Genomic DNA, 27,565 nt, shown 5'->3' on the forward strand with positions numbered 1-27,565 from the left:
TCAGCTCACCGCAACCTCCGCCTCCCAGGTTCAAGCAATTCTCTGTCTCAGCCTCCTGAGTAGCTGGGATTACAGGCACCTGCCACCATGCCCAGCTAATTTTTGTATTTTTAGTAGAGACAGGGTTTCACCATCTTGGCTAGGCTGGTCTTGAACTCCTGACATCGTGATCCACCCACCTTGGCCTCCCAAGGTGCTGGGATTACAGGCATAAGCCAACACGCCTGGCCCAAAATATTTTATACAATACTATCTTTTCAAATCCATTAAATCAGTAATTGTCACAGGTTTGGTCTCCCAGGAAGCAGAGATTAGATCTCAAGAAGCGTGTGAGGGAGTGTACTTGCAATAAATACATGTGGGGATGGGAAAGATGTGATTGGGTTGAGGGAGAAGTTGAGCAGCAATAACTTACCCTACCCTAGGGGGAGTTCTGAAGCTGGGATGATTCTTCAGAGCTGCAAGGGGGGCCAGGCCTTTTTATACCCCCACTTTGATCAGTCACTGATTATAGGACACCTGGGAAAGAGAATGTGACCTGAGATGAAGTGGCTGTCTTCAGCTGAGGCAACATAATCCTCACAAGGGATGTCAACTGAGGGCTGCCTGCCAGCAGCACTTCCTGTAGCTCAAGGAATAAGTCTTCTATCACTAAAGAGGGATGTGGGCAGCATATCATAGCATATTTCAAAAAATTCCTTCCCCTAACATTCTGGTCTTGACTATTCTATTCTTATTAAATAAATGGAAGAATATAGCTTTGGAGAAAAGAGAGAACTTGGTTTATACAAAATTACTTAAATCCTCTGAGCCTTGGTTCCTGTGTCTATAAAATGCACACAGCTCTTATAGAGTTACTGTAACATTAAGTAAAATATTGTTTGCAAAGGGACTGTCAAATTGTACATCCTCAATAAATAGAAATTCTCATTCTATTTTGGTAGAACTCTTTTTTTCTCTGACAATACACTGCATTAAGAACTCCTGCTCTGTCCAAAGCAGTTTTCTTTCGTCTCTAAAAATTTTCCTAATACCTGTTAATTCTAGACTCCAATAGCCAAGCACATTATCTAGTAAGGGACACTGATGGTTGCCTACCCAATATCCATTCCCTGTTTCCTAAGAGCCATGGTTTTATTCAGGTGTGATCCCAGATTCAACAGGGAATTCTGATTCATTTAAGTCAGTCCCCTGCTGGATCACTGATCTGCAGATGGGGATGTGGCATTAGTTGGTCTAATCAGGCCAAAGGGAAGGACATAACTCTAACTGCCACTAGCAGCCATCTTATGACCCCAAAAAGACCCAGCCATAGAGAAGAAGCCGACATCAAGGATAACAGAATGAACTAGGAATAGAAAGTTGGACCTTGATGTCATCACTGAGCTATTGATTATGTACCTGGAATCACTTTGATAACTTGTGAAATAATAAATTTCCTTATTGTGAAGCCAGTTTGAGTTGATTGCTTGTTTGGGTAATTCAAATAAGCCATGTAGGAAAAAGAAATATACATAAAGTAGAGTTTTCTAATGGCCCAGGGCCATGAACAGCTGAAAGCTTTCAAAACAATTAGTGATACATCTTATTAAAGACCACATTTACTGACATTGTCTTATTATGATCTGCTTTATTTTTGAGAGCAAAATATTGTTGTGTTGCATATTGCTTTGTATAAACTGTAAATCTTGGCTTTCTTTGTACCAATCTTTTAAATGTTCATGTGACTGATATGTTATATGACTGATATGATTTTTTTCAAAAGAAAAAAGCATTTCCTTAATGGCTCTTGGCCATGCCAATGGGAAAATGAAAACAAAAAGTAAGGATTTAATGTGCACCTCTAATGATTGAATTGTTTGAAACCGCAGCATGTCAAACTGACTTCGGAATCCAAAAAGCTCATCTAAAGAAACTCAGAATACTCTGGAATATGTGATACCCAAAGCTGTTCAACGTCAACAAATTTAGGAGTTCAAACTAAGAATAAAGTGTAAAAAGATGCAAATATTTGTCACAGGTTAATATTTCAATTAAACTAAAGAATGTTTATAAGTGCTAATAAGTATACTTAGCCTTAAGCTTATTCCTTTTAAACAAGAGAGGCAAGGCACAGTACATTTTTTATTCTGTGTTGAAAATACAAAATATCCCCACTTCCCTTGAGAAAGAGTATATCTAAAATACTTTGATGAACACAGAATATTAAAACATTATATGCTATAGAAGTGAACACAAATACATTTTCTCCAAAATTTCAATAGTCTAAAGAATATATAAGCATTGATAATATGAAGGAAAATGTTTGGATTTATTTTTAAATTCAAAATTCTCCTGGTTGTAGAGGTGAAAAAGTAATCAGGTTACCACCAAAAGAAATGTGTCTGGCATGTTCTTGATGTCTCCTCTCCAGCTGAGTAAATGGATTACTGCAGTTTAGACCTGGCTGGAGAACAAATCCAGAGAAGTCAGTAAAGTATCCATCAAGAGTTTCACCAATTAATTTTTCAACATTGCTATAGTGGATTAATTAATAACATAAATAAACCGGGTGCGGTGGTGCACACCTGTAGTCCCAGCTACTCGGGAGGCTGAGGTGGTAGGATCACTTGAACCCAGGACTTCAAGACCAGCCCGAGCAACATAGCAAGATCCCATCTCAAAAACAAACAAACAAGAAACACGTAAACATTTTCCCTATATAACAATAAAATTATAAACAATGATTATGCTACTTTCCAGCAGATCTTATTTCAAATGTATATTACAGGTTTTCTATTAGAAAGGTATATTCAGAATATATGTATAAAAATGTGAATATGTTAATGGACTCAAACAGTGTATGCAGAATGAATAAAAGTGAGGCTGTATCTTAAGCCACTTACATAGATTCCATAAATCCTAAACCATATAATAGCACTTAATAGGCCTTTTAATACTGTGTGATCCTGCTGGGATCTTTTTACTCTCTCAAGCCCTGCTTCAAGTTCAAATTATGCTACTGGGGCAACCAATAATTTGGGTCTAAAATAGACATCTAAATACTAATATTTACAGAAGTGAAAAAAATATCAGGCTAAATGATAAGGTATTAAGATTTATCAATGAGAACATATAATTGTGATGTACTTTTAATCACATTACTATTAAAATATTATGATTTGGTAATCTCTGGATTTACTTATAACAACATACATTCTCAGAATCAATCATTCAGCGTTTGATCTGGGAACAGGGTTAAATCAGGTTTACATAATTTGGCCTTATGCTGAAAGCCTTGATCCTCTAGGTCTCAGTTTATGATTAAAGAAGGCTAAAACCAAGAAAGAAGGGTACGTGGGTCACAGTAACACATTTCATTCTGCTCCTGGGACACAGGGCAGCCCAGAGCCTGACCACCAAAAAGGCAGCTTTGAAAAATAATGAAAGACAAGATATACAAGGGTCTTTAAGGAATTCACGGCTTATGGAAGCTAAGTATTTGCCAGGTTTCATGAAGTTAACTAAAACTGTGGCTGTTTGATCCTATACTTGCTTTATGAATGAATTTCTTATATTCTGAGATTAAAGAAGAATAAAACCAAGACCGTTTTCTGATCTATTCTAGTAGTTAGTCCTGGAAAATTCCAAGGTAAGGCTGTAAACCACAGGTGTAAACCATAAGAATCACTTGATGAAGAAAAAAAATGACAAATCCCTAACTCCAGATCATTGAAATAAAAATATCGGCCGGGCGTGGTGGCTCATGCCTGTAATCCCAGCACTTTGAGAACCTGAGGCAGGAGGAATCACCTGAGGGTCAGGAGTTCGAGACCAGCCTGGCCAACATGGTGAAACCCCGCATCGCTACTAAAAAATACAAAAATTAGCCAGGTGTGGTGGCAGGCACCTGTAATCCCAGCTAACTCAGGAGGCTGAGGCAGGAGAATCGCTTGAACCCAGGAGGCAGAGGTTGCAGTGGGCCAAGATCACACCATTGCACCCCAGCCTGGGTGCAAGAGTGAAACTCTGTCTCCAAAAAAAAAAAAATGTCTGGGATGGGGCTGAAACCAATGCTATATATAAACAGCAGGAAAGAGAGCACTATTTAATTCGTGCCATAGTGCCAGTATCAAAGGTATGAATCAGACAGCTCTACCTAATGTGGAATTTACAGTTAACAAGGAATTTGATTCCTGAAGTTATATTTTTGGAATGCATTTATATTATACCCGGAATAAGAGATGAAATGTAAACACTGTATGCCTATGTGCATTTGTACCTATATATATAAATTAACATGGGAGAGATAAGAGCTTTTACAGAAGGCTTCACAAAAGGGCTGTCTGAATTAGATTTAGAGGCAAGAGGTCACCAGAAATAAAAGCACGGAAGTAGCCACTAAAATAGCAGGACATAAATAACCAATGATGACTGAAGGTGGGATAGACATTATTTCCCCAGAAGGGCAGAAACTTTGCCTTATATTTTTCTTGAATCACTTAGAAATATATTCAGATATTCAAGTACCCAGTTTGTCAGAGCAAATTTGATAGAAAAACCATATAGAGAAACTTATCTTCAGGGTTAATATTAAAACATACTATATTTTAAAGTATATAAACACCAAATTTTTCATTCTGTGAAAAATGAATAGTGAGTAAGCAAAACAATGACAAGATATACATTTTAAGCCTTGTACACAAATAGAAAAGCAATATTCATTTTATAAAACAAATCTAGAATATAAAGGGACTTGTCAAGTTGGAAAACTTACTGAATCAAGAAGGTGGCATTCAGTAGTGAGACTTTTATTATCAAATAGGTCTGAAAAACAAACAAAAAAAACTTTTTAAAGAATATTCTCACATTCGCCAGGAGTGGTGGCTCCCGCCTGTAATCCCAGCACTTTGGGAGGCCAAGGCGGGTGGATCACGAGGTCAGGAGATCAAGACCATCCTGGCTAACACGGTGAAACCCCGTCTCTACTAAAAATAACAACAACAAAAAAATGAGCCGGGCGTGGTGGCGGGCGCCTGTAGTCCCAGCTACTCGGGAGGCTGAGGCAGGAGAATGGCGTGAACCTGGCAGGAGGAGCTTACAGTGAGCCGAAGTCACGCCATTGCACTCCAGGCTGGGCGACAGAGCGAGACTCCATCTCCAAAAAAAAAAAAAAAAAAAAAAAAAAAAAAAATTCTCACATTCAAGGGCTGTCAGAAATGGACAAAGCCTTGAAATATATGAAAAGTTCCACATATCAAATGCTAAGACAAAAATATAGACCATTTTATGTTATGATGTTTTTTGAAAGTAGTTAAATTTCTTGGTTAAATTCTTGTCCTTAACTTTGGTATAAAAGGAGTCTTCTGTAAACAAATCTCATGCTTGTAATATTAAAGGTACCCAGGAGATGCTGATGAAGAACAGCTGGAGGACATTAAATGTCTGGCCAAGGTTAAAACCTTTTGTTTTACCATAGGCCCCAGTTAGACCAGCTACAGACTAACTGATGAAAATAGCAGGTGAAACTGGCACACATTATAACAAAAATATAGGAGCCATTTCCTATTGCAGAACCATCACAACAATATAGGTAGAACTAGGCAGTAGGGAAGAAAAATAGGATATTTTGAAGAAAGACTTGGGGATATGTGTTGAAAAGAAGGAGAACTAAAAAAAAGCCCAGGCTGGCTAATGTGGTGAAACTCTGTCTCTACTAAAAATAAAAAAATTAGCTAGGCGTGGTGGTACATGGGTAGGAGAATCGCCTCAACCTGGGAGGTGGAGGTTGCAGTGAGCTGAGATCACGCAACTGCACTCCAGCCTGGGCAACAGAGTGAGACTCCATCTCAAAAAAATAGAAAAAAAAAGCTTGAGGGAATTTTTCTAATTCAGGGTCTTCACTAACAATGAAGGATCCTAAATAGTTAGATCTAACGTAAAACGGACCTTATAGGATAATTTATACCTTAATCCAAGTTCATTTCTTTAATAAATTCTCATTTAAATATATTTTAAATATCTCACCTGACTGAGAAATTTTAGTTTCCCCTTCTTCTAAGATGCTATTTTGTGAAGCTGTATTTTTTTCAGGGCTACTCATCAAAACATCCTGTGATGTAATTGAAGAATTCAGTTCCATTCCTTCCACAACATCTGAAATTTCTTCTTTTTTGTTAGTATTAATATCATCTGCTACTCCACCAGCAAGAAGAGGAAAACTCATTCTCTCACTGGGTAAACAATCCACCTTCAAGTCTGTCTTATTTACAACCTGGAAGTAAAAATGGGATATTTAATTATCAATTTAATTACTTGGAACAAATTTTAAAAGTCTTGTTGCTATTAAATACAAGAAAAACAGAAGGATGACATCCCGGACACAGGCTTAAGAACATTATAAATCCTACTATCCTGCTTCTTCAACAATTAGTTCAGATAATATTATAGAAATAGTATGATTGAAGGCAAGTTTCTCAGCAAGTACCTATACTCTATCTAGCTCAGGGAATGGCAAACATTTTCTGTAAAAGACCAAATAGTAAATATTTTAGGTTTGTGAGTCACAGGGTCTCTGTCATAAGTACGCAACTCTACCACTGTATTGCAAAAGCAGCCAGATAGAATACATAAAGAAATGTGTGGCTATTACAATAAAATATGATTTCTAAAAACAGGGGCCAAAGTTTGCTGATTTCTGCTCTAGTTCACTGGTTCCATATTCATTCTGATATGAGTTGAAGAATACAAAATGACACTATGGTTTTAAACGACCCAAATGTCATTGAAACAAGAACTACCATTCTATATGACTGATTTAGATTTCCAATGGAAATTCTGGAGATGCTTTACGAAGTTACTTTCTACATATGACATACTGGGCTATCTAACCACACTGGAATTGTACTTACATGGTTTTCTTCAATTAAATCTGGTAATCCAGGACACTGAGCATCTTCCATGCTGTTCCTAAAGAAGAAAAAAAGCAGCATTACACTCATAAACACATTGTTATTGTTTCACTTGTGTTTTGAGTCTTTCCTTTATGATGGCAATTAGTTTAGGGAATGGATCAAACATGGAGCCTGGTGCAAGATCAGGCCTGATCCAGATAGATTAGTTTTGGACTATAGCTACTGCGGGATGGCCTTACAAACTAAATGTATTCTTCCCCAGAAAGCTCACAAGTCTGTTACCATGGTGGTCAGTCAGGCTCAGGTGGCTCTACCAGCAATACTCTGAATCTCAGCCAAATCCAGAGCTATATATTAAAGAAAAGTCAAAAAGAAGGTGACTTCTGGAGATAGAAGCAACAATTCAATTATTGTCTAGCTGGAGTTAGCTACATTTATTTGTTACTTGTTAATCCAGGTACCTGCTAAGAAACTTGCCTTCAGTCATACTATTTCTATAATTTTATCTGAAAGTTCAAAAAGCAGAACAGGAGTTACAATGTTCTTAAGTCTGTTGCTTGTTAACAAGTAAAGGTAGCTAACTCCAGCTAGACAATAACTGAGTTAGAATACAAGGTATTCTAATCCTGAAGTTATTAGCTTGTATCTTATTAGAAATACCTGTTTTGGCCAGGCGCCTTGGCTCGCGCCTGTAATCCCAGCACTTGGGAGGCAGCGGCGGGTGGATCACGAGGTCAGGAGATTGAGACCATCCTGGCTAACATGGTGAAAACCCGCCTCTACTAAAAATACAAAAAATTAGCTGGGTGTGGTGACACGCGCCTGTAGTCCCAGCTACTTTGGAGGCTGAGGCAGGAGAATCACTTGAACCTGGGAGGCGGAGGTTGCAGTGAGCCGAGATCGTGCCACTGCACTCCAGCCTCAGCAACAGAGTGACACTCTGTCTCAAAAAAAAAAAAAAGTTATTTCCACTTCTTTCAAGTTACTTTTTTAAAAAGGTATGCTCTATTTTTCTAGTGTCCAGCTTTACTTTGCCTTTATTGCACAAAGTTGCTTACTTGTATGATGCCCTTTGAGGATGTTTTGGGGAATCCAAAACATTTTTAAAGAGTACTTATGACTCAAATGCAATTATGAATCTTCTTAGCAAACAATTGTAAACTACAAGATATACAAACTAGGCCGGGCACAGTGGCTCACGCCTGTAATCTCAGCACTTTGGGAGGCCAAGGCTGGCAGATCATGAGGTCAAGAGTTCGAGACCATCCTGGCCAACACAGTGAAACCCTGTCTCTACTAAAAATACAAAAATTAGCTGGGCATGGTGGCGTGTGTCTGTAGTCCTAGCTACTCGGGAGGCTGAGGCAGAAGAATCGCTTGAACCCAGGAGGCAGAGGTTGCAGTAAGCCGAGATCGTACCACTGCACTCCAGCCTAGGCAACAGAGTGAGACTCCACCAAACAAACAAAATCTAGAATCAATCTAGCCCATAACAGTTGTTCAGTAAACATTAACTCCCCCTTCAATATGCTCTGCCATCTGTCAAGACAACAATCTCAAGGTACTTTCTACAAAGGCTGGTAAAAAGTGTCTATCTCTCAACCACCTTGGGGAGGCATTTAGCACAGCTGCTTTGTAGATGAAAGTGAAGCTAAAGAGAATTAATTACTTGCCCCAAAGTTGCATAGCTAGTAAGTCACAGAGCTCTTCTCAGCTCAGAACTGTTGAGCACCAAAGTTGTAGTATGTTTAGCACCAAAGGATACCATATTGCTTCTTTTCTTCTTAGTGCTACAGAATTTACCCATCTAAACGTGACCATTTAGTATCCTGAAACCTTAAGCTTTAGTTTCCTCATTTATAAAAAGGAAGTACTGCCTATATGTTGCAGGGTCATTATGAAATTTATTAAAAATATATGTCTGGCACCTGTTACCATCTTAGCAATCTGAAATGGTATTTAGTATCAGCAACTGTTAAACTCTTATTAACATGTTAAAGAAATACCTGCTTTCAGGAATACTCAAAAACAAAGTCTTCTTCACATGTTCACTTTTCGTATTCTGAGGACTCGTATTTTCTGGTGATGTAGTTTGTCGTGGAAGGCCCATCTCATTTCTACTCTGAGATACAGCTTTGCTGACAGACTTAGGTGTTCCAAGTCTTTGAGAAGGGCCTTCAGAAGAGACAGAAAGTCCTAGAAGATGAGAGAAATCGCCTCAATACCAAATAGTTCTTTTGCTTTTCATTATAACTAGCAATATGGTGAAAATCCTATCAATTAGCCTCTGTCTCCTGTCAAATAATGTCTGTTAAAGACAAATGCCTGGGACTTTCTGTTAAAGATAGTATTTAAATGCATATTAGATGCTGCTTCCTTTTGACATCCCACTACTTTTACATGAACAGAGATAATTTTTTTGTTGTTGTTGAGACAGTCTCACGCTGTCACCCAGGCTGGAGTGCAGTGGTGTGATCTCTTGGCTCACTGCAACCTCCGCCTCCCAGCCTCAAATGATTCTCCTGTCTCAGCCTCCCCAGTAGCTGGGACTACAGATGCATGCCACCACGCCTGGCTAATTGTTATATTTTTAGTAGAGATGAGGTTTCACCATGTTGGCCAGGCTGGTCTCGAACTCCTGACCTCAGGTGATCCACCTGCCTCAGACTCCCAAAGTGCTGGGATTACAGGTGTGGGCCACTGCGCCAGGCCTGAACAGAGATAACCTTTTTTTTTGTTTTTGTTTTTTAGAGATGGAGTTTCATTCTTGTCACCCAGGTTGGAGTGTAATGGCATGAACTTGGCTCACTGCAACCTCCACCTCCTGGGTTCAAGCGATTCTCCTGCCTCAGCCTCCCGAGTACCTGGGATTACAGGCACCCGCCACCACGCCTGGCTAATTTTTTGTATTTTTAATAAAGATGAGGTTTCACCATGTTGGCCAGGCTGGTCTCAAACTCCTGACCGCAGGTGATCCACCTGCCTCAGCCTCCCAAAGTACTGGGATTACAGGTGTGAGCCACCGTGCCTGGACAGAGATAATCTTAAAAAGCAGAACTCTACAAGGACAAAGGAAACTAAAGAAGAGACAGCAACAGTAACAACATTTTGGAAGCTATAATGTAGATTGTTGAGTGGGACTTAGCAGATTCAAGAAAACGAATTCTAAGCCACCAATCAAGAAAAATGAATCGGCCAGGTGCGGTGGCTCACGCCTGTGATCCCAGCACTTTGGGAGGCTGAGGCGGGTGGATCATGAGGTCAGGAGATCGAGACCATCCTGGCTAACACGGTAAAACCCCGTCTCTACTAAAAAAATACAAAAAAAATCAGCCGGCTGTAGTGGCGGGCGCCTGTAGTCCCAGCTACTCGGGAGGCTGAGGTAGGAGAATGGCGTGAACCTGGGAGGCGGAGCTTGCAGTGTGCTGAGATCGTGCCACTGCACTCCAGCCTGGGCGATAGAGTAAGACTCCGCCTCAAAAAAAAAGAAAAAAGAAAAACGAGAATCAACCCAATTTCTACCACATAACCCCTCAAAAGAACTGGTGGCTCCAAGTACCTCTGCAAGTGGAGATGAAAATGGAGCTAAACACAGCAGGACCGGCTCAAAGTCGGTTTAAACAAGAAGAGCTCGGATTCCTTTCCTCATTCTGCACAGCAGAGCAACTGTCATCACCCACCCCCATCACCAAAAACAGAAGGGTCTCTGGTTTAGAGGATACCAGATACAGTTGAGAGACGGGGTACTACACGGAAAATAAGGGAAATAAGTGAATATTTACACATGAAGTGTTGAGACACTTAGCTTTCTTCCCCTACATGGCTCCTGAAAGACTGGCAGCCAGAATGATACCTTCCAGGAAGCAGATGGAAAGCATCTTCTCTGGGGAATCTGAGTAGACTATGAGAAAAGTCTTAAATGCAGTGATGTGTAGGTTCCCAGCATAATGGCCCTGCTAACAGTAGGGCCCCGAAAGTAAAGGTCCTACCCATGTGCAAAGAGTTTCCAGTCAGCTTTTTAGTGCCCTATTCTTAACCATGTGCAGGCAGTGAGAGATCACCAGATTCCCGAGGAAAGCCTCTAATACAAGAGACAGAAACCAAAAACAACTAGATGAAAGTACCCTGAAACAAATACTGTCTATAGTGGATGAAGAAAATGTAAAAGCTATCATTAATATCCTTGGAAAGATAAAACAACATACTGATGAAACAAGTGCAGAATGTTATAAAATGAACATTTGGAGAGTAAGAAAGGGCTCTTGGGAATTAAAAGCATGATAGCTAGCATGAAAGTTGAGGAAATCTCCAGGAAGTAGAAGAAAACAGTAAGTACAGGAAAGAAAGATTAAAAAGTCTACCAGAAGAAAAATGTGTTTTTGAAAAAGATCAAACCTTGTCAAGAGAGATGGTGGTAAACAACAAAACTCCAGTAAGACTCCAGTAAGTGCAAAAGACTCCGGTAAGAATTGAAAGTAGTTGCTTCTAGGGATTGGCAAATGGAATGAGAAGGGCTTCTTCAGGGACTACTGTTTTGTAATTAGCCTCATATAAACTATGTGCTCTGTAACTAAAACTCAATTTTAAATGACCAATTTTTGCCATAAACCTTAATCTCCCTATCTATAAGGACTGAGTTGAGTATATGAAAGAACAGAATGACGAGCTTATAGCTGTAAAAACCACGAAGATCCTTGACAAGTAGTAGAATGGGGCCATGTTATTAGCAGTAGTAGGAGATTCCTGGGTATCCAGGGAGTGTAGCTGCTTAAAGGAAACAAACAAAAGTGCACCAGATTTGACACCTAAACTACCAAGATTATAATAATATACTTGAGGATCACTATAAATATCAGATAGCAGGTTATTAGAGAACAATTTACGTTTACTTTGAAAAAACTTCCTGGTGGACATCTATGGCTTATAAATAAATAATTTCAATTGAGATAAATTCAATTCAAGAAAAACAGTCTGTGGAAAAAAAAGCTATTGACAAATACAGTTAAAAATCATAAAAAAAGATTTCCTGAAGTATTAAAAACTGCTTTTAATGGAATATTTTTAAACTGGAAAATTAGTACGTTTACTGACTTTCAAAAAGATCTGAGCAAAAGTTTTAATACAAATGCAAATAAAACCAAATCCACTTTGCATAAACTTCCTTTTATTTTTTAGAGATGGAGTCTTGCTCTGTCACTCAGGCTAGAGTGCAGGGGCACAATCAAAGCTCGCTGTAACCTTGAACTCCTGGGCTCAAGTGATCCTCCTGCCCCAGCCTCCCGAGTAGGTGGGACTACAGGCATGTACTGCCAGGCTCGGTTAATATTTTATTTTTTTGTAGAGAGGGGATCTCACTAAATTGCCCAGGCTGGTCTCAAACTCTTAGCTTCAAGTGATCCTCCTGCCTTGGTCTCTCAAAGTACTGGGATTATAGGCATGAACCAATACACACAGCACATAAGCTTCATTTTAAAGCACAGCTAGACAAGTGTGATAGCTGGATGCTCAAGTTTCCTTTGCATTATAAATTCTAACCAAACTTCTAACTGACCTGAAGAAAATCAGTTTACTTCTTCATGCTTCCGTCATTTCTCTTACCTCTTGGGATCCTGTGACCTTTCTCATAGACTGTAGGGTTACATGGTAATTACATTACAGATGTGAAATCACTTAGAAAGTAGAAAAGCAATCTAAGAAGACATATCACACTTAAACTAATCTGATCATACCCATCAAACTGTGATTTACATGTGTTTGTGAGCGAGCATAGTCTATTTTCTAAAAATCACAGAAAAACTTACGTCTCTTCATATAAGAACTATTTTTCACCTTACACAAGCCCCCATCTATCCCAAATATTTCTCTTAAGTAGTCTCGGGAAAAACAAAAAAAACAAAAAAACAAAAACAACTAACCTGAGAATGATTTAACAGGACTTTCAACTCTGAAAAATCCAGCATCAAACACTATTTTATCAACTTCCTTTGGTATCACAGAGGCTGCTGTTTCAGCACATTCTTCCTGCCTAATTCTCTCTCTCATTGCATTTTTTATGGCAGCTAGGCGATTTCTCGCTGCAATTCTTCCAGCATCATCCTGTTTTGGTTTACTCGCTATACCTGAGACAACTTTTTTCTGCAAAGAGAAACTAACATATAGTAAAGCTGCCCATTACCATCGTATAAGAAAAACACACAACAAACACAAATTCATCACTTAAAAATTTAATTTTTAAAAATAAAGTATACATAAAATATTTCACATTCATCATATATTTATCAAGTTCCTAGTATGTGCTAAAAGGTAAAAAGGTAAAGGACAGAGTTGCTGCCCTCAAGGAGTTTTGCAGCTTAGTAGAAGATCTGGGAAGGACAGTAAGAAGGATAAATGTCCTGTTAGAAATAAATTTAAGGGACATCCTTTAGATTATAACCATGACAGCCCCCCAAAAAAAAGAAAAAAGAAAAAAAGTAAATAAAAAAAGAAAAAAAGTAAAACATTAAAAGAAAATAAATAAGGATGACACCTAAACCAATCTTCAGACATCAGGAAAGGTTGTAGGAAGTAGCACCTATGCTGAAACCATATTTCATCAAACTAAAAGATGGGGTGAGGCAAGGGCTAGAGTGATGTTTCCAAAGCAGAAATGAAACAAAGCAAAATGGAGTTAAACAATAGCTAGATTATAATAAAAGCACCTGCATGTAATGGTCTTAAGAAAGTCACATTTATACAGAGGACAAGGGAATAGAGAGTTATTGGTGATTTTTAAGCAGAAGATTAACATTACCAAGCTGGTGTTTTAGAAAGATCACTCAGACTAAGGAGTAAGAGATGAAAAAAGTGGACAGATTCAAGAAATATTTGAAAGGTAGAATTGAGAGGACTTACTCATCTATTGGATGTGTGTGGGGTGGAGATGGTGAAATAAAGCAAGCAAAGGACCAAAAGAGATATTGAGACTTCTATCTTGAACACCTGGTGGGATGGTAACAGCATTATGAGACAGGGCAACAGCGGTGTGTGTGGAGATGCTGTCAGTTTGGGATATATTGATTTTTAAGGTATATAGAGTCATGATATATAGAATTAGAGCTTAGTAAGTGTGGTCTGCAATACAGACTTGAGAATCATCACAGGTTGGGTAAGATTGCACAGGAAAATTACGGAAGGAAAGAAGAGAGTAGAGGTAGGAATTCTAAATATCAAAAACATTTAAGGTATAAATGGAAAACAAATATGCAAACATGACTGAAGAATAGGCAAAGAAGAAGAAAGGAAATATAATTTCAAAAACAAGGAAGTAGGCCAGGTACAGTGACTCACGCCTGTAATCCCAGCACTTTGGGAGGCTGAGGCAGGCGAATCACTTGAGGCCAGGAGTTCCAGACCAGCCCGGCCAACATGGAGAAACACCAGCTCCACTAAAAATACAAAAAATTAGCTGGGCATGGTGGCACATGCCTGTAGTCCCAGCTACTCAGGAGGCTGAGGTGGGAGATCGCTTGAACCTGGGAAGCAGAGGTTACAGTGAGCCAAGATTGTGCCACTGCACTCCAGCCTGGGCCACAGAGCTAGACCCCATCTCAAAAAATAAATAAAATACAAAAATAAAAATACAAGAAAAAAAATTAGCTTGGCGTGGTGGCACACGCCTGTAATCCCAGCTACTTGGGAGGCTGAGACATGAGAACAGCTTGAACCTGGGAGGCAGAGGTTGCAGTGAGCCGAGATGGCACCACTGTACTCTAGCCTGGGCAACACAGCAAGACTCTAACTCAAAAAAAAAAAAAAAAAGTAGACCATATTTAATACTGCAGAAAGGTTAGATTTATTTATTATTATTTTTTTAATTTTTATTTTTGACAGAGTCTTGATCTGTCGCCCAGGCTGGAGTGCAGTGGCATCATCTCGGTTAAATGTAACCTCTGCCTCCCAGGTTCAAGTGATTCTCCTACCCCAGCCTCCTGAGTAGCTGGGATTACAGGCGCCCGCCACCATGCCTGGCTAATTTTTTAATTTTAGTAGAGACAGGGTACACCATGCTGGCCAGGCTGGTCTCGAACTGACCTCAGGTGATCTGCCTGCCTCAGCCTCCCAAAGTGCTGGGATTACAGGCTTGAGCCACCACACCTGGCCTAGAAGAGTTAGATTTTAAAATTAAGTGACTAATAACTTAAGCAACTAGTGGATTAATAATTTAGATAACTATTCTAAAGTTATAGAGGGGGTAAAACTGAATTGCAGTGAGTTGGAGAAATAAACGAACAAAAATAGTAGAGTATAGACAACATTTTAGGATGCTTGTCAGTGACTGGATAGAAAGAGAAAAATCAGAGGGTACAAGTAATTAAAGGGAGAAGCAGACACCACAGGTTTCTTTGTTTTAATGTAAGCAATGATAAGACACTTAAACATGTTTAAAGACTGATGGAAAAAAGGGAGGAAAGGAAAACAAGACTAACTGATGGAATGAAGGATTAATAAATAAGAAGTAGTAGGGAGTGGTATCCAAGTATAGTATAAAAGATTAGCTTTACTTTGTTTGATAATCTTAACGGTAGCCTATAAAATAAAGTAGGAGAGAGACACCTGGTGATAACAGGAAGAATTACAAATCTCTATAGGACATAGCCATGATCCGCATCACTGATGATATTAATATTTCCAGGACTAAATCCTTAACAAGAAATACCCACAGTAGCTTTAATAATGAAGTAGCATCCTTCACTATTTAGTCGTTTTGAAAACCAATCAATTTAGTCACTGTTCTCAGGGTCCTTGTCATGAGACTTTATTAGTAAATTTTTTTTTTTTTTTTTTTTTTTTTTTTTTTTGAGACTGAGTTTTGCTCTTGTTGCCCAAGCTGGAATGCAATGGCGTGATCTCAGCTCACCATAACCTCTGCCTCCCAGGGTCAAGTGATTCTCCTGCCTCAGCCTCCTGAGTAGCTGGGATTACAGGCATGCGCCACCTCGTCCAGCGAGGTGTAAATAATACAAAGTTTTGTATTATTTGTATAAAAAATACAAATAATTTTTGTATTTTTAGTAGAGACAGGGTTTCTCCATGATGGTCAGGCTGGTCTCGAACTCCTGACCTCAGGAGATCTGCCCGCCTCAGCCGCCCAAAGTGCTGGGATTACAGATGTGAACCACTGCGCCTGGCCTAGTAAAATATTTTTTAAGGCCGAGTGCAGTGGCTCATGCCTGTAATCCCAGAACTTTGGAGGCTGAGGCAGGAGAATCACTTGAACTCAGGAGGCGGAGGTTGTGGTGAACCAAGGTCACGCCACTGCACTCCAGCCTGGGCAACAAGAGCCAAACAAACCCTGTCTCAAAAAAAAAAAAAAAATTTTTTTTAAATAAGGTTTAAAAAACAATACTTTAACAAGTTAAACTCTTAAGATAGGATTCAAGACAGTTTTTATTTGGATTACATAGTATAATAAAATACCAATCTAGACAACCCGAGTTTATAACTAGTCATTTTTCTCATATCATAAAGAAAAACTGACAATGCTTAGTTTGAAAAGTGTCCACCCAAACCAAAAACTTTGAATTCAAAAACATTACTAGAAAGATAATTACTAGAAACAAGAACAAAATCTATCATGTTAACAAAGCACAAGAATAACAGCATCCATTTCATACGACTGTTGTAAGGATTAAGTTAATATATATAAAGTACTTGGAATAATATTTGACACATACTAAGCATTATATAAATTACCTACTACTATTATTATTACAACAAAATGTGTAAATACAGTTTAAAGAATAAAACCTTTAGGCCGGGCGCGGTGGCTCATGCCTGTAATCCCAGCACTTTGGGAGGCCAAGGCGGGCGGATCATGAGGTCAGGAGATGGAGACCATCCTGGCTAACACAGTGAAACCCCGTCTCTACTAAAAATACAAAAAATTAGCCAGGTGTGGTGGTGGGCGCCTGTATTCCCAGCTACTTGGGAGGCTGAGGCAGGAGAATGGCGTGAACCCAGGAGGCGGAGCTGGCAGTGAGCTGAGATCACGCCACAGTACTGCAGCCTTGGTGACAGAGCGGGACTCCATCTCAAAAAAAAAAAAAAGAAGAAGAAAACCAACACTCATATATCCACTATGTGGTAACTCAGAAGCCCTCTGGGTACCCTAATTCAATCACAGCCCCTCCTTTCTTCTCTCTAGACACAACTATCCTAAATTTTATGTTGATCGATTTCCTTGCTCTTTCTTCAAAGGCGATCAGTACACTGTAAGTAGTATACAGACTTAACTTTGTAAAATGATGAGAAATCTGAACCTAAATGTTTTTAAAACTTAAAAACAAGAAATAGAAGAATCTATATTAGAAATTTGGATGTATGTATAAGTTCCTTAACTAAAAAAAAAAAAATTTAGATATAAAACCCACAAACTTACCCTAAAGACATTTTTGTTCATATTATGATTCATATTATTATTGACTTGCCACCCAGATTCCTCAAGTTTGATCAGATTGTTGAATTTGTGGATCACATCTTCTATCTGTTAATAAAGCACAAGTTTACCAGATTAATGCTAGTCATATTAAAGTTATAAACAAATGAGCTGAAGACTAAAAAAAATTAAAAATAGTGGTTCAGAAATGATGAGTTATTAAAACTGGACTGAGTTATTCTCAACTTAGTGTTCAAATAATTTTTATGGTAAAGTTTTTCATTATTTTTTGTCTTACAAACCTCCAAAATCTACGTAAAGAATATCATATATGAATAACTCTCCTAGATTATTTTTGACTAAAATGCTAAAATGGTAGAAAAGACATCCTAAATGTTGTTTCCTAAATTGCACAATCTAATTTTTTTTTTTATTTATCCATTCCTCCACTGAAGGACATCTTGGTTGCTTCCATGTTTTGGCAATTATGAATAAAGCTGCTATATTGCTAAAAACATCCGTGTGCAGGTTTTTATATGGACATAAGCTTTCAACTCATTTGGAGCGCAATTGCTAGATCGTATGGTAGGAGTATGTTTAGTTTTGCGAGTGACTGCCAAACTGTCTTCTAAAGTGGATATAACATTTTGCATTCCCATAGGCAATGAATGGAAAGTTCGTATCGCTCCATGCCCTCCCCAGCATTTGCTGTTGGCAGTGTTTTGAATTTTCACTGTTCCCTAGTAGGTATGTGGTAGTATCTCACTGTTGTTTTGATTTGTAGTTCCCTAATGACATATGATGTTGAGCATATTTTCATATGCGTATTTGCCATCTTTATATCTTCTATGGTGAGGTAACTGTTCAGGTCTTTTGCCCATTTTTAATTGGGTTGTTCGTTTCATTATTGCTGGGTTTTAAGAGCTCTTTGTATCTTTTGGGTAACCGTCTTTTATCAGATACATCTTTTGCAAATATTTTCTCCCAATCTGTGCCTTGTCTTCTCATTTTCTTGACATAATCTCATTTTAAAAGATACAAGTATATTTAATAGGATGGAAATATAATTCCCATCTTTTTGATACTTCCGGTCTCCTATAAAGAGCCACTGACAACAGTTTGGTAATCATGCTTTTAGTCTCCATGCTACGCACTTATACACACATATCCTCTTTGCTCTCCCTTAAAAATATGTAAATGTCTCTGGGCACTGTGGCATATGCCTATAATCCAAGCTACTTGGGAGGCTGAGGCAGGGGGATTGCTTGAACTCAGAAGGTCAAGACTAGCCTGGGCAACAAGGCAAGACCCCATCTCAAAGGAAAAAAATAAAAAGTAAATGTCAAAATAACTCAGAATTACACTCATGACCAACTGATTTTCAACAAAGGTGCCAATACAATTCAGTGGGGAAAAGACAGTCTTTTCAACAAACAGTGCTGGGAAAATTGGTTATCCATAAGCAAAAAGATGAATTTGGACTCACAATCTCATACCATATACAAAAACTAACTAAATGGATCAGACTTAACTGTAAGTACTAAAACCGTAAGACTGTTAGAAGAAAACACAGGAGAAAATCTTTGTGACTTGTGGTTAGGTAAGAGTTCTTACACATGGTGTCAAAATCACAACATAAAAGAAAGAAAAAAAAAAAAAAACTGGCCAGGCATGGTGGCACACCCCTGTAATCCCAGCACTTTGGGAGGCCAAGGCGGGTGGCTCACTTGAGGTCAGGAGTTGAAGACCAGCCCGGCCAACATGGTGAAACCTCATCTCTACTAAAAATACAAAAATTAGCCAGGCATGGTGGCATGCGCCTGTAATCCCAGCTATTCAGGAGGCTGAGGCATGAGAATTCGAGAATTGCTTGAACCCGGAAGGCAGAGGCTGCAGTGAGCCGAGATCATGCCACTGCACTCTAGCCTGGGTGACAGAGTGAGACTCCGTCTCAAAAAAAAAAGAAAAGGAGAAATTTGATAAATTTTACTTTAAAATACAAATTTTGCACTTCAAAAGATGCCATTAAGAGGATTAAAAGTCGAGCTACAAACTCAAAGAATATTTGCAAATAATATTTCTCATAAGGGACTTTTATCCAGAATACATAAAGAATACTTAAAACTCAATAATAAAGACAATCAAATTTAAAAATGGGTGCAAAAGATTTACACAGATATCTCAGTAGAAGATACATGAATGGCGAATAAGCTCACAAAAAGATACTTAATATCATTACTCATTAGAGAAATTCAAATCAAAACTACAGTGAGGTCAGGCATAGTGACACCTGTAATTCTAGCACTTTGGGAGGCTGAGGAGGGTGGATCGCTTGAGCTCAGGAGTAAGACCTGGCCACCTGGGTAACATGATGAGACCCCACCTCTACAAAAAAATACAAAAATTAGCCAGTCGTGGTGGCACATGCCTGTAGTCTCAGCTACTTGGGAGGCTGAAGCAGGAGGGTTGTTTGAGCCCAGGAAGTGGAGGTTGCAGTGAGGTGAGATTGTGCCAATGCACTCCAGCCTCGGTTGACAGAGCGAGACCCTAACTCAAAAAACAAACACACAAAAAAACAAAAAAACCCTACAATGAGATACCTCATACCCACTAGGATGGCTATGCAACAGTTCCCCCTTATCTTCAAGGAATCTGTTCCATGACTCCCAGGGGATGCCTGAAATGCAGATAGTACTGAACCCTATATATATGTTTTTTCCTATTCATATGTACCTATGATAAAGTTTCATTTATAAATTAAGCATAGAGATTAGCAATGATAATCAACAATAAAATAGAACAATTATAACAATATTCCGTAATAAGTTATGTGCATGTGGTCTCTCCTCCCTGCCAAATATCTTATTGTACTATACCTCAGGTAACTAAAACCACAGAAAGCAAGACTGCTGATAAGGGGGGACAACTATAATAAAAAAGACAATAACAAGTATTAGTGAGGATGTCGAAAAACAGAACACTCATACATTGTTGGTGGGACTGTAAAATGGTATAATCACTTAGGAAAATAGTTTGGGCAGTTTCTTAAAAAGTTAAACATAAATTTACAATATGACCTACCAATATCTAGGTATCTGCCCAAGAGAAATTTAAAAAGATACATCCACACTAAGATTTGTGTGGAAATATTCATAGGTTATTCATAATCCCCAAAAAGTGGAAGCAATTTAAATGACCATCAACTGGTGAATAGTGATATATCCATACAATGGAATACTACTCAGCAATAAAAAGGCGTGAAGTACACAAGGCAAGCTACAATATGGATAAAACTCAAAAAGATGCTAAGTGAAAGAAGCCAGATGCAAAAGACCACCATAATGTATGATTCTATTTATATGAAATACCCCAAAAAAGGCAAATTTACAGAGACAGTAAGTAGATTAATGGTTGCCTGGGTCTAGGAGTAGAAATGGGGATTGACTGCAAACAGGCAGGAGACATCTTTTTATACTGATGAAAATGTTCTGGCTGGGTGTACTGGCTCACACCTGTAATCCCAGCACTTTGGGAGGTCGAGGCAGGTGGATCACTTGAAGTCAGGAGTTCAAGACCAGCCTGACCAACATGGTGAAACCCCGTCTCTACTAAAAATACAAAATTAGCCAGGCACGGTGGCACATGACTGTAATCCCAGCTACTTGGGAGACTGAGGCAGGAGAATCGCTTGAACTTAGGAGGCGGAGGTTGCAGTAAACCGAGATTGTGCCATTGCACTCCAGTCTGGGCAACAAGAGTGAAACTCCATCTCAAAAAAAAAAAAAAAAAATATATATATATATATATATATTTTAAATTTGGATTGTGGTGATGGTTGCACAACTCTGTAAATTTACTAAAAATGATTGAACTGTACATTTCAAATGAATAAATTTTATCATATGTAAATTATACCTCATATAGCTCTTTTGTGTTTAAAAAAAAAAAAAAAAAAAAAAGTGCCCCAATGGCCAACTTGAAGCGGTTCCCACTAAGCCAAAGCTGGGAAATGATCATCAGTCAAGATAATGACTATAGGCTGGGCATGGTGGCTCACACCTGTAATCCCAGCACTTTGGGGGCCGAGGCAGGCAGGTCACTTGAGGTCAGGAGTTTAAGACAAGCCTGACCAACATGGTGAACCCCATCTCTACTAAAAATACAAAAATTAGCCTGACGTGGTGGTGGGCACCTGTAATCCCAGCTACTCGGGAGGCTGAGGCAGGAGAATCGCTTGAACCCAGGAGGCAGAGGTTACAGTGAGCCAAGATCACGCCACCGGTCTCCAGCCTGGGTGACAAAGCAAGACTCTGTCTCAAAAAAAAAAAAAAAAAAAAAAGACTATAAACAATGTAAACATATCATACTTTTAAATCTGCAACTAATAATGATACAAAAATCGCCACAGAATCAAACAATCAGAATTGAAGGGGGCTAGTGAACCAACTATTATGAAAACTGGTAAATATATAAAAACTGATCATAAAGTAATGCTTAATTATGACTACATAAACACTATTCATGTCTGGGTCATATAGCTGCTAAGATCCCGTTTCCTTCCTCACAACGTTTTCTTTAGACTTAATAATTGTTTTGCTTTTTGTTTGCTCAGGGTTTTGGTTTGGTTGAGACAGGGTCTCGCCTCTTTCTGGGAATGGAGCCCACTCTCCTCTTTTCTTGGGTAACTCTCTCATCTTTGTGAGGGACATTCTCATTTTCCTGAGAAAGGGTACATGGAAGGAGGTGAACTTTGAGCTCTTGTGTGTCTGAAAAGTTCCTTTCTACCCTCATGCTTGATTGGTTCGGTATAGAACTCCAGGTTGGAAGTTAATTTCCCTCAGAATTTTCAGAGTATTGTTCTAGTTCATAATATTGCTGTTGAGAGATCAATGCTACTCTAACCCTTGATGCTTTGTATAAAATTTGTTTTCTTTCCCTGGATGCTTTAGCCTACCCTCTTTATCCCAGAGTTATATAACAGTATTTAATCATGTAAGTTGCTGTGGGTCTACTCAGTGCTAAACACTCAACAGGCTCCTTCATTGTTCACTTGCTCCCCAATTTTTTTTTTCTGTTCTCTTTTTCTGGAATTCCTATAATTTGGCTATATTTCCTGGACTGGTCCATGTAATTTTCTTATCTAATCTCTTCCGTCTTACAGCTTGTACTACAGGCACGTGCAACCATGCCTGGCTAAGTTTATTTTCTGTAGAGATGGGCTCTCACTATGTTGCGCAGGCTGGTCTTGAACTCCTGGGCTCAAGTGATCCTCCCATCTCAGCCTCCCGAAGTGCTAGGATTACAGGCTTGAGCCACTGTGCCTGTCTGAGATTTCCTTAACTTCATATTCTACCTACTGTATCTTACATTTCTGTTCTCATATTGCTTAACTTCAAAGAGCTATTTATTCTCTGAATGTTCTTTTTTTAACAGGTATTTTTACTTGACAGATGAAATGTCTGGTCTCTTTGAGAATATGAATACTTGCATTTAAAAGTCCATCCAAATAGCTTTCTTCCTAGATGTTTGCTTTGGCCTTTTTCTTTTAGGTTTGAAGCTTTTTTCGATGTCTATTGTTGGCTGTTGGTTCTTGAAATGCTATTTTATATGGTTATTTCTAAAATAAGTTCAAAAAGCTAGAGTCATCTTCCCCCATACTTTAACTGATCTTCCTAGTAATTTCTTCTATCACAGCACTTTCTACGTTAGAATTAAATTTTGTATCTCAGTCACTAATCAAATTACAAACTCCTCTGGGACAGGGAATGCACTATTTTATCAACTCCTAATACAATACTCCTAATACAATAAGAGATTAATACAATACAGGCACACAACAGGAACTCAGTAACTGTTAGCTGAACTCAACTACCAAAGGCCAGTTGACTCATTTCTCACAGGTCGAATCATTATAGACTATTAAAGAGTTGAAAATAATTTCAGTTTGCAACCTATATAGAAATTATCCTGGCCGGGCGCGGTGGCTCATGCCTGTAATCCTAGCACTTTGGGAGGCCAAGGTGGGTGGATCACAAGGTCAGAAGATCGAGACCATCCTGGCTAACATGGTGAAACTCTATCTCTACTAAAAATACAAAAAATTAGCCAGGTGAGGTGGCAGGCGCCTGTAGTCCCAGCTACTCAGGAGGCTGAGGCAAGAGAATGGCATGAACCCGGGGGCAGAGCCGGCAGTGAGCCGAGATCACGCCACTGCACTCCAACCTGGGCGACAGAGTGAGACTCTGTCTCAAAAAAAAAAAAAAAAAAAAGAAATTATCCTGAGAATATACGGGAGAAGAGGACATTAGTCATAAAATTTAGATCATGTTTTACAGTTTATAAAAGTGCTTTATAACATCTCATTTAATATTACAGGTACCTAAGCAGCTACTATTACCCCATTTTACTCCTGCTACCTAAAAAAAAAAAAAAAAAAAAAAAAGTCCAAAGTTAATATATTTGAAATATTGAACCACATACCTGAAAACTAACCATATCCCAAAATCCATCCAGATCTGTACAGGTAGTCTCCTTTATACCTCGTTTATATTCACAATCATCAACCAGTCCTTCGAACTGTTTGAACCTTTCCTTCATAAGGAGTCTTGTTTGACCAACTGCTGTGCGAATAAGATCTTTAGCTGAAGGAAATAAGAGGTTTTTTAAAATTAAAGGACAAAACAGGACATTCATTGTAAGTCAGCCCACTGATAAGACTTCACTCCAAACATTCTAGGGCCTACAGGTTGTTAAGCAAAACAAAAAATATCTACCACAAAACTTTGTCATACAAATACGAGTATTAACTATTTGCTTCAATTCCTGCTCAAAATTAACAATATTTTCTCATACGTATTGCTATATACTAAATAGCATTCTACTTCTTCTTGTACTTTATAAGAACTCAACATCAGCCAGTGTGGTGGCACATGCCTGCGGGCGTGGTGGCTCATGCCTGCAATCCCAGCACTTTGGGAGGCCAAGGTGGGCAGCTCACCTGAGGTCAGGAGTTCGAGACTAGCCTGGCCAACATGGTGAAACCCCATCCCTACTAAAAATACAAAAATCAGCTGGGCCTGGTGGCAGACACCTATAATCCCAGCCACTTGGGAGGCTGAGGCAGGAGAATCGCTTGAACCCAGGAGGCGGAGGTTGCAGGGAGCCGAAATGGCACCATTGCACTCCAGCCTGGACAACAAGAGCAACACTCATCTTAAAAAAATAATAATAAATAAATTAAAAACAAAACAAAACTCAACGTCAAACAACTCACTGCAAATGATTATCTAAGAAGGACTTCATACTGACAGCACATAATTTTTTCTAAACAGCTTCCCCAAATAAATCAGATTAAGAAACTCTTCAGAAAATCTTTTCCATATTGATTTAGGTAATTTTCATTCAGAGTATATTTTTGTGTAAACAATATCAGATATTGATATCACCCATAAAGTCATATTAAAAAAGCTAATAATATTCACTGTTACTTGTTTGGTTGGTTAGAAAAATGTCTAAGTCAAAGGAATGACAGTCAATATTCTAAATACTTACATCTTTTAAGTTATATACCATTTTAGCACAGATGTTAGAGAACATATGTTGAGATATGAAAAACACTTGCTACTTTATTGTAGACATCAAGTTAAAAAAGAAATAATTCTTGCTACTTTGAATAATAATGAAACTATAAAGTTAGGCAATGCTATATTTTCATGTTTCAGATAAACGTAACCATAGTAAAAGAAACAAAGCAAACAAAAAATACAAATGTTGCCTCACCATCATCTGGAATGTCCAATTCAAGTTTCCTGTCCCACTCGAGGCAATGTGAAGTTAATTTCTCAGTTTCTGACTGGAGGATATTTCTAAAATTATGACATACATTTCAGTTCTACGAGTGGTTTTTACACTAGTAGCTAAGTATTAGCATAACATCATGATACATAATATTAGGAAGTTATAAAAGGGAGCCACAATATTTTCCCAAAGTTGATACTGAATTATTTATAAACTGTGATATATTAAAATCCATAAATACAAGTTGATACCCTTTGTATGTACATCCTTTTACACCTAAAACTTATGTGGCTGGATAATACCAAGAACCTACTTTTTAAGCTAACATTTCTAGTTTGTTCTGTTCTTTTTCAGAGGCTGATCAAAGTCAGACATTCCTAAATGTGCATCAGATTCTCTGCATTGTCTATGAAACTAAAGCCAACTCAACTGTCAAGAGTAAATTAAAGCTAAAAACTGTTAATCCCAGATTACAGTGATGGGGCCTCACAGATCCTAATTATTAGGTTTTGCTTGCTTAAAGGTAGTGGTTCTCAACTGGGTCAATTTTGCCCCATTCTGGGGAACACTTGGTGGTGGTTGGAAATATTTTTGATTGTCATGACTGGAGGAGTGCTACTGGCCAGGGATGCTACAAAACATCCTACGATGTATAGGATATATACCCACAACAAGTATACAATCTAAAATGTCAATAATGCTAAGATTGAGAAACCCAGGCCTAAAAGAAGTTTAATTTGTGTCTATGGAAAAAGTATCCTAGCATGTAGAGAAACTAGAACCCTTGTATGCTGTTGATGGGAATGTAAAACGGCAAAGCCACTATAGAAAACAGTATGGCAGCTCCTCAAAAAATTAAAAATAGACTTATCACATGACCCAGCAATTCCACTTCTGGGTATACACCCAAAATAATTTACAGCAGGGTCTCAAAGGGGTATTTGTACACCCATGTTCATAGGTGTTCACAACAGTTAAAACATGGAAGCAACCCAAGTGTCCACTGACAAAGGGATAAGCAAAATGTGGTATATACATACAATGAAATATTATTCGGCCTTAAAAAGGAAAGTCTGACACATGCCACAATGAATGAACCTTGAGGACATTATGCTAAGTGAAATAAGCCAGTAAAAAAAAGACAAATACTACAGAATTCTACTTAAATAAGATACTTAGCGGAGTCAAAATCAGAGACAGAAAGTAGAATGGTATTTACCAGGGACTGGGAGGGAATGGCTGAGGAATGGGGAATTATTGTTTAGTAGGTACAGAGTTTCTGGCACCTACCACCACGCCCAGATAATTTTTGTATTTTTAGTAGAGATGGTGTTTCACCATGTTGGCCAGGCTAGTCCTGAACTCCTGACCTCAGGTGATCTGCAAGCCTCAGCCTCCCAAAGTGCTGGGATTACAGGTGGGAGCCACCGAACCCGGCAGGTTTTGTTTCTTTAAAAAAAAAAAAAAAAAAAATTTAGGGCCAGACTCAGTGGCTCATGCCTGTAATTCCAGCCAGCACTTTGTGAGGCTGAGGTAGGCAGATCACTTGAGCCTAGGAGTTCCAGACCAGCCTGGGAAACATGGCGAAAACCAATCTCTACTTAAAAAAATAATAAAAAAATAAAAAATTAGCCAGGCATGGTAGTATCCTCTTGTTATAAAATAAAATAAAAATTTAAAAGATAAATGAAAATCACCTAACATCAGTTTCCCTCCACTATATTAAGGTTATAAATATTTTAGTTTTGGTTTTAAATGTCTAGATATTAGTACAAAATTCTTTATTTTTATTTTTATTTTTTTAAACACAAAATTCTTATGCTAGAAACAGACATAGTCCCAGCTCCTCAGGAGGCTGAGGTGGGAGGTCGGGAGGTCAAGGCTGCAGTGAGCCAAGATCGAGACACTGCACTCCAGCCTGGGTGACAGAGTGAGACCCTGTCTCAAAAAACAGAAACAAAAACAAAAAATTTGAGTTGTTCATATTCAATGACACATGACGATTAATAAGGAAGCAAAGGGTCGGGCGCGGTGGCTCTCGCCTGTAATACCAGCACTTTGGGAGGCTGAGGCAGGCAGATCACAAGGTCAGGAGTTTGAGACCAGCCTGACCAACATGGTGAAACCCCGTCTCTACTAAAAATATAAACATTAGCCGGGTGTGGTGGCATATGCCTGTAATCCCGGCTACTCAGGAGGCTGAGGCCTGAGAATTGCTTGAACCTGGGAGGCAGAGGTTGCAAAGAGCCAAGATCACACCGTTGCACTCCGGCCTGGGCAACAGAGCAAGACTTCGTCTCCAAAAAAAAAAAAAGAGATAGCAGAAATGGTTTAGCTCTGACATTACCTAGTTAGGTAGATTGCTTAATATTTCAATAACTCAGTGGAACGACACAATGGATTAGCTACCTCTAAAATCCCTTATAATTCTAAAACCCAGTGCTCCAAAAAAGAAATTAAG

General features: G+C 38.7%; 1 protein-coding gene across 3 annotated transcripts in view; it reads right to left on the reverse strand.

Moving 5' to 3' along the window:
* Window positions 1-2,105: 2,105 nt before the first annotated feature.
* The window catches only part of DLGAP5 (DLG associated protein 5), a 43,814-nt gene continuing 18,354 nt past the window's right edge, over window positions 2,106-27,565 (reverse strand). Inside the window, exons 11-20 of one of the 3 annotated variants that reach the window (XM_054447820.2) lie at window positions 25,087-25,172; window positions 23,788-23,948; window positions 17,311-17,415; window positions 12,809-13,028; window positions 8,900-9,089; window positions 6,891-6,948; window positions 6,007-6,253; window positions 4,757-4,806; window positions 2,568-2,658; window positions 2,106-2,446 (exon numbers count right to left, since the gene is read on the reverse strand). In XM_054447820.2, coding sequence (XP_054303795.2) covers window positions 2,427-2,446; window positions 2,568-2,658; window positions 4,757-4,806; window positions 6,007-6,253; window positions 6,891-6,948; window positions 8,900-9,089; window positions 12,809-13,028; window positions 17,311-17,415; window positions 23,788-23,948; window positions 25,087-25,172 — 1,228 coding nt within the window. In that variant the 3' untranslated portion in view covers window positions 2,106-2,426. The remainder of the gene's footprint in view (window positions 2,447-2,567; window positions 2,659-4,756; window positions 4,807-6,006; window positions 6,254-6,890; window positions 6,949-8,899; window positions 9,090-12,808; window positions 13,029-17,310; window positions 17,416-23,787; window positions 23,949-25,086; window positions 25,173-27,565) is intronic. The other 2 variants (XM_054447818.2, XM_054447822.2) reach the window with 2 other exon arrangements.

Source organism: Pongo pygmaeus, chromosome 15 (assembly GCF_028885625.2).
Source record: "Pongo pygmaeus isolate AG05252 chromosome 15, NHGRI_mPonPyg2-v2.0_pri, whole genome shotgun sequence".
In the NCBI taxonomy this organism is placed as follows: domain Eukaryota; kingdom Metazoa; phylum Chordata; class Mammalia; order Primates; family Hominidae; genus Pongo; species Pongo pygmaeus.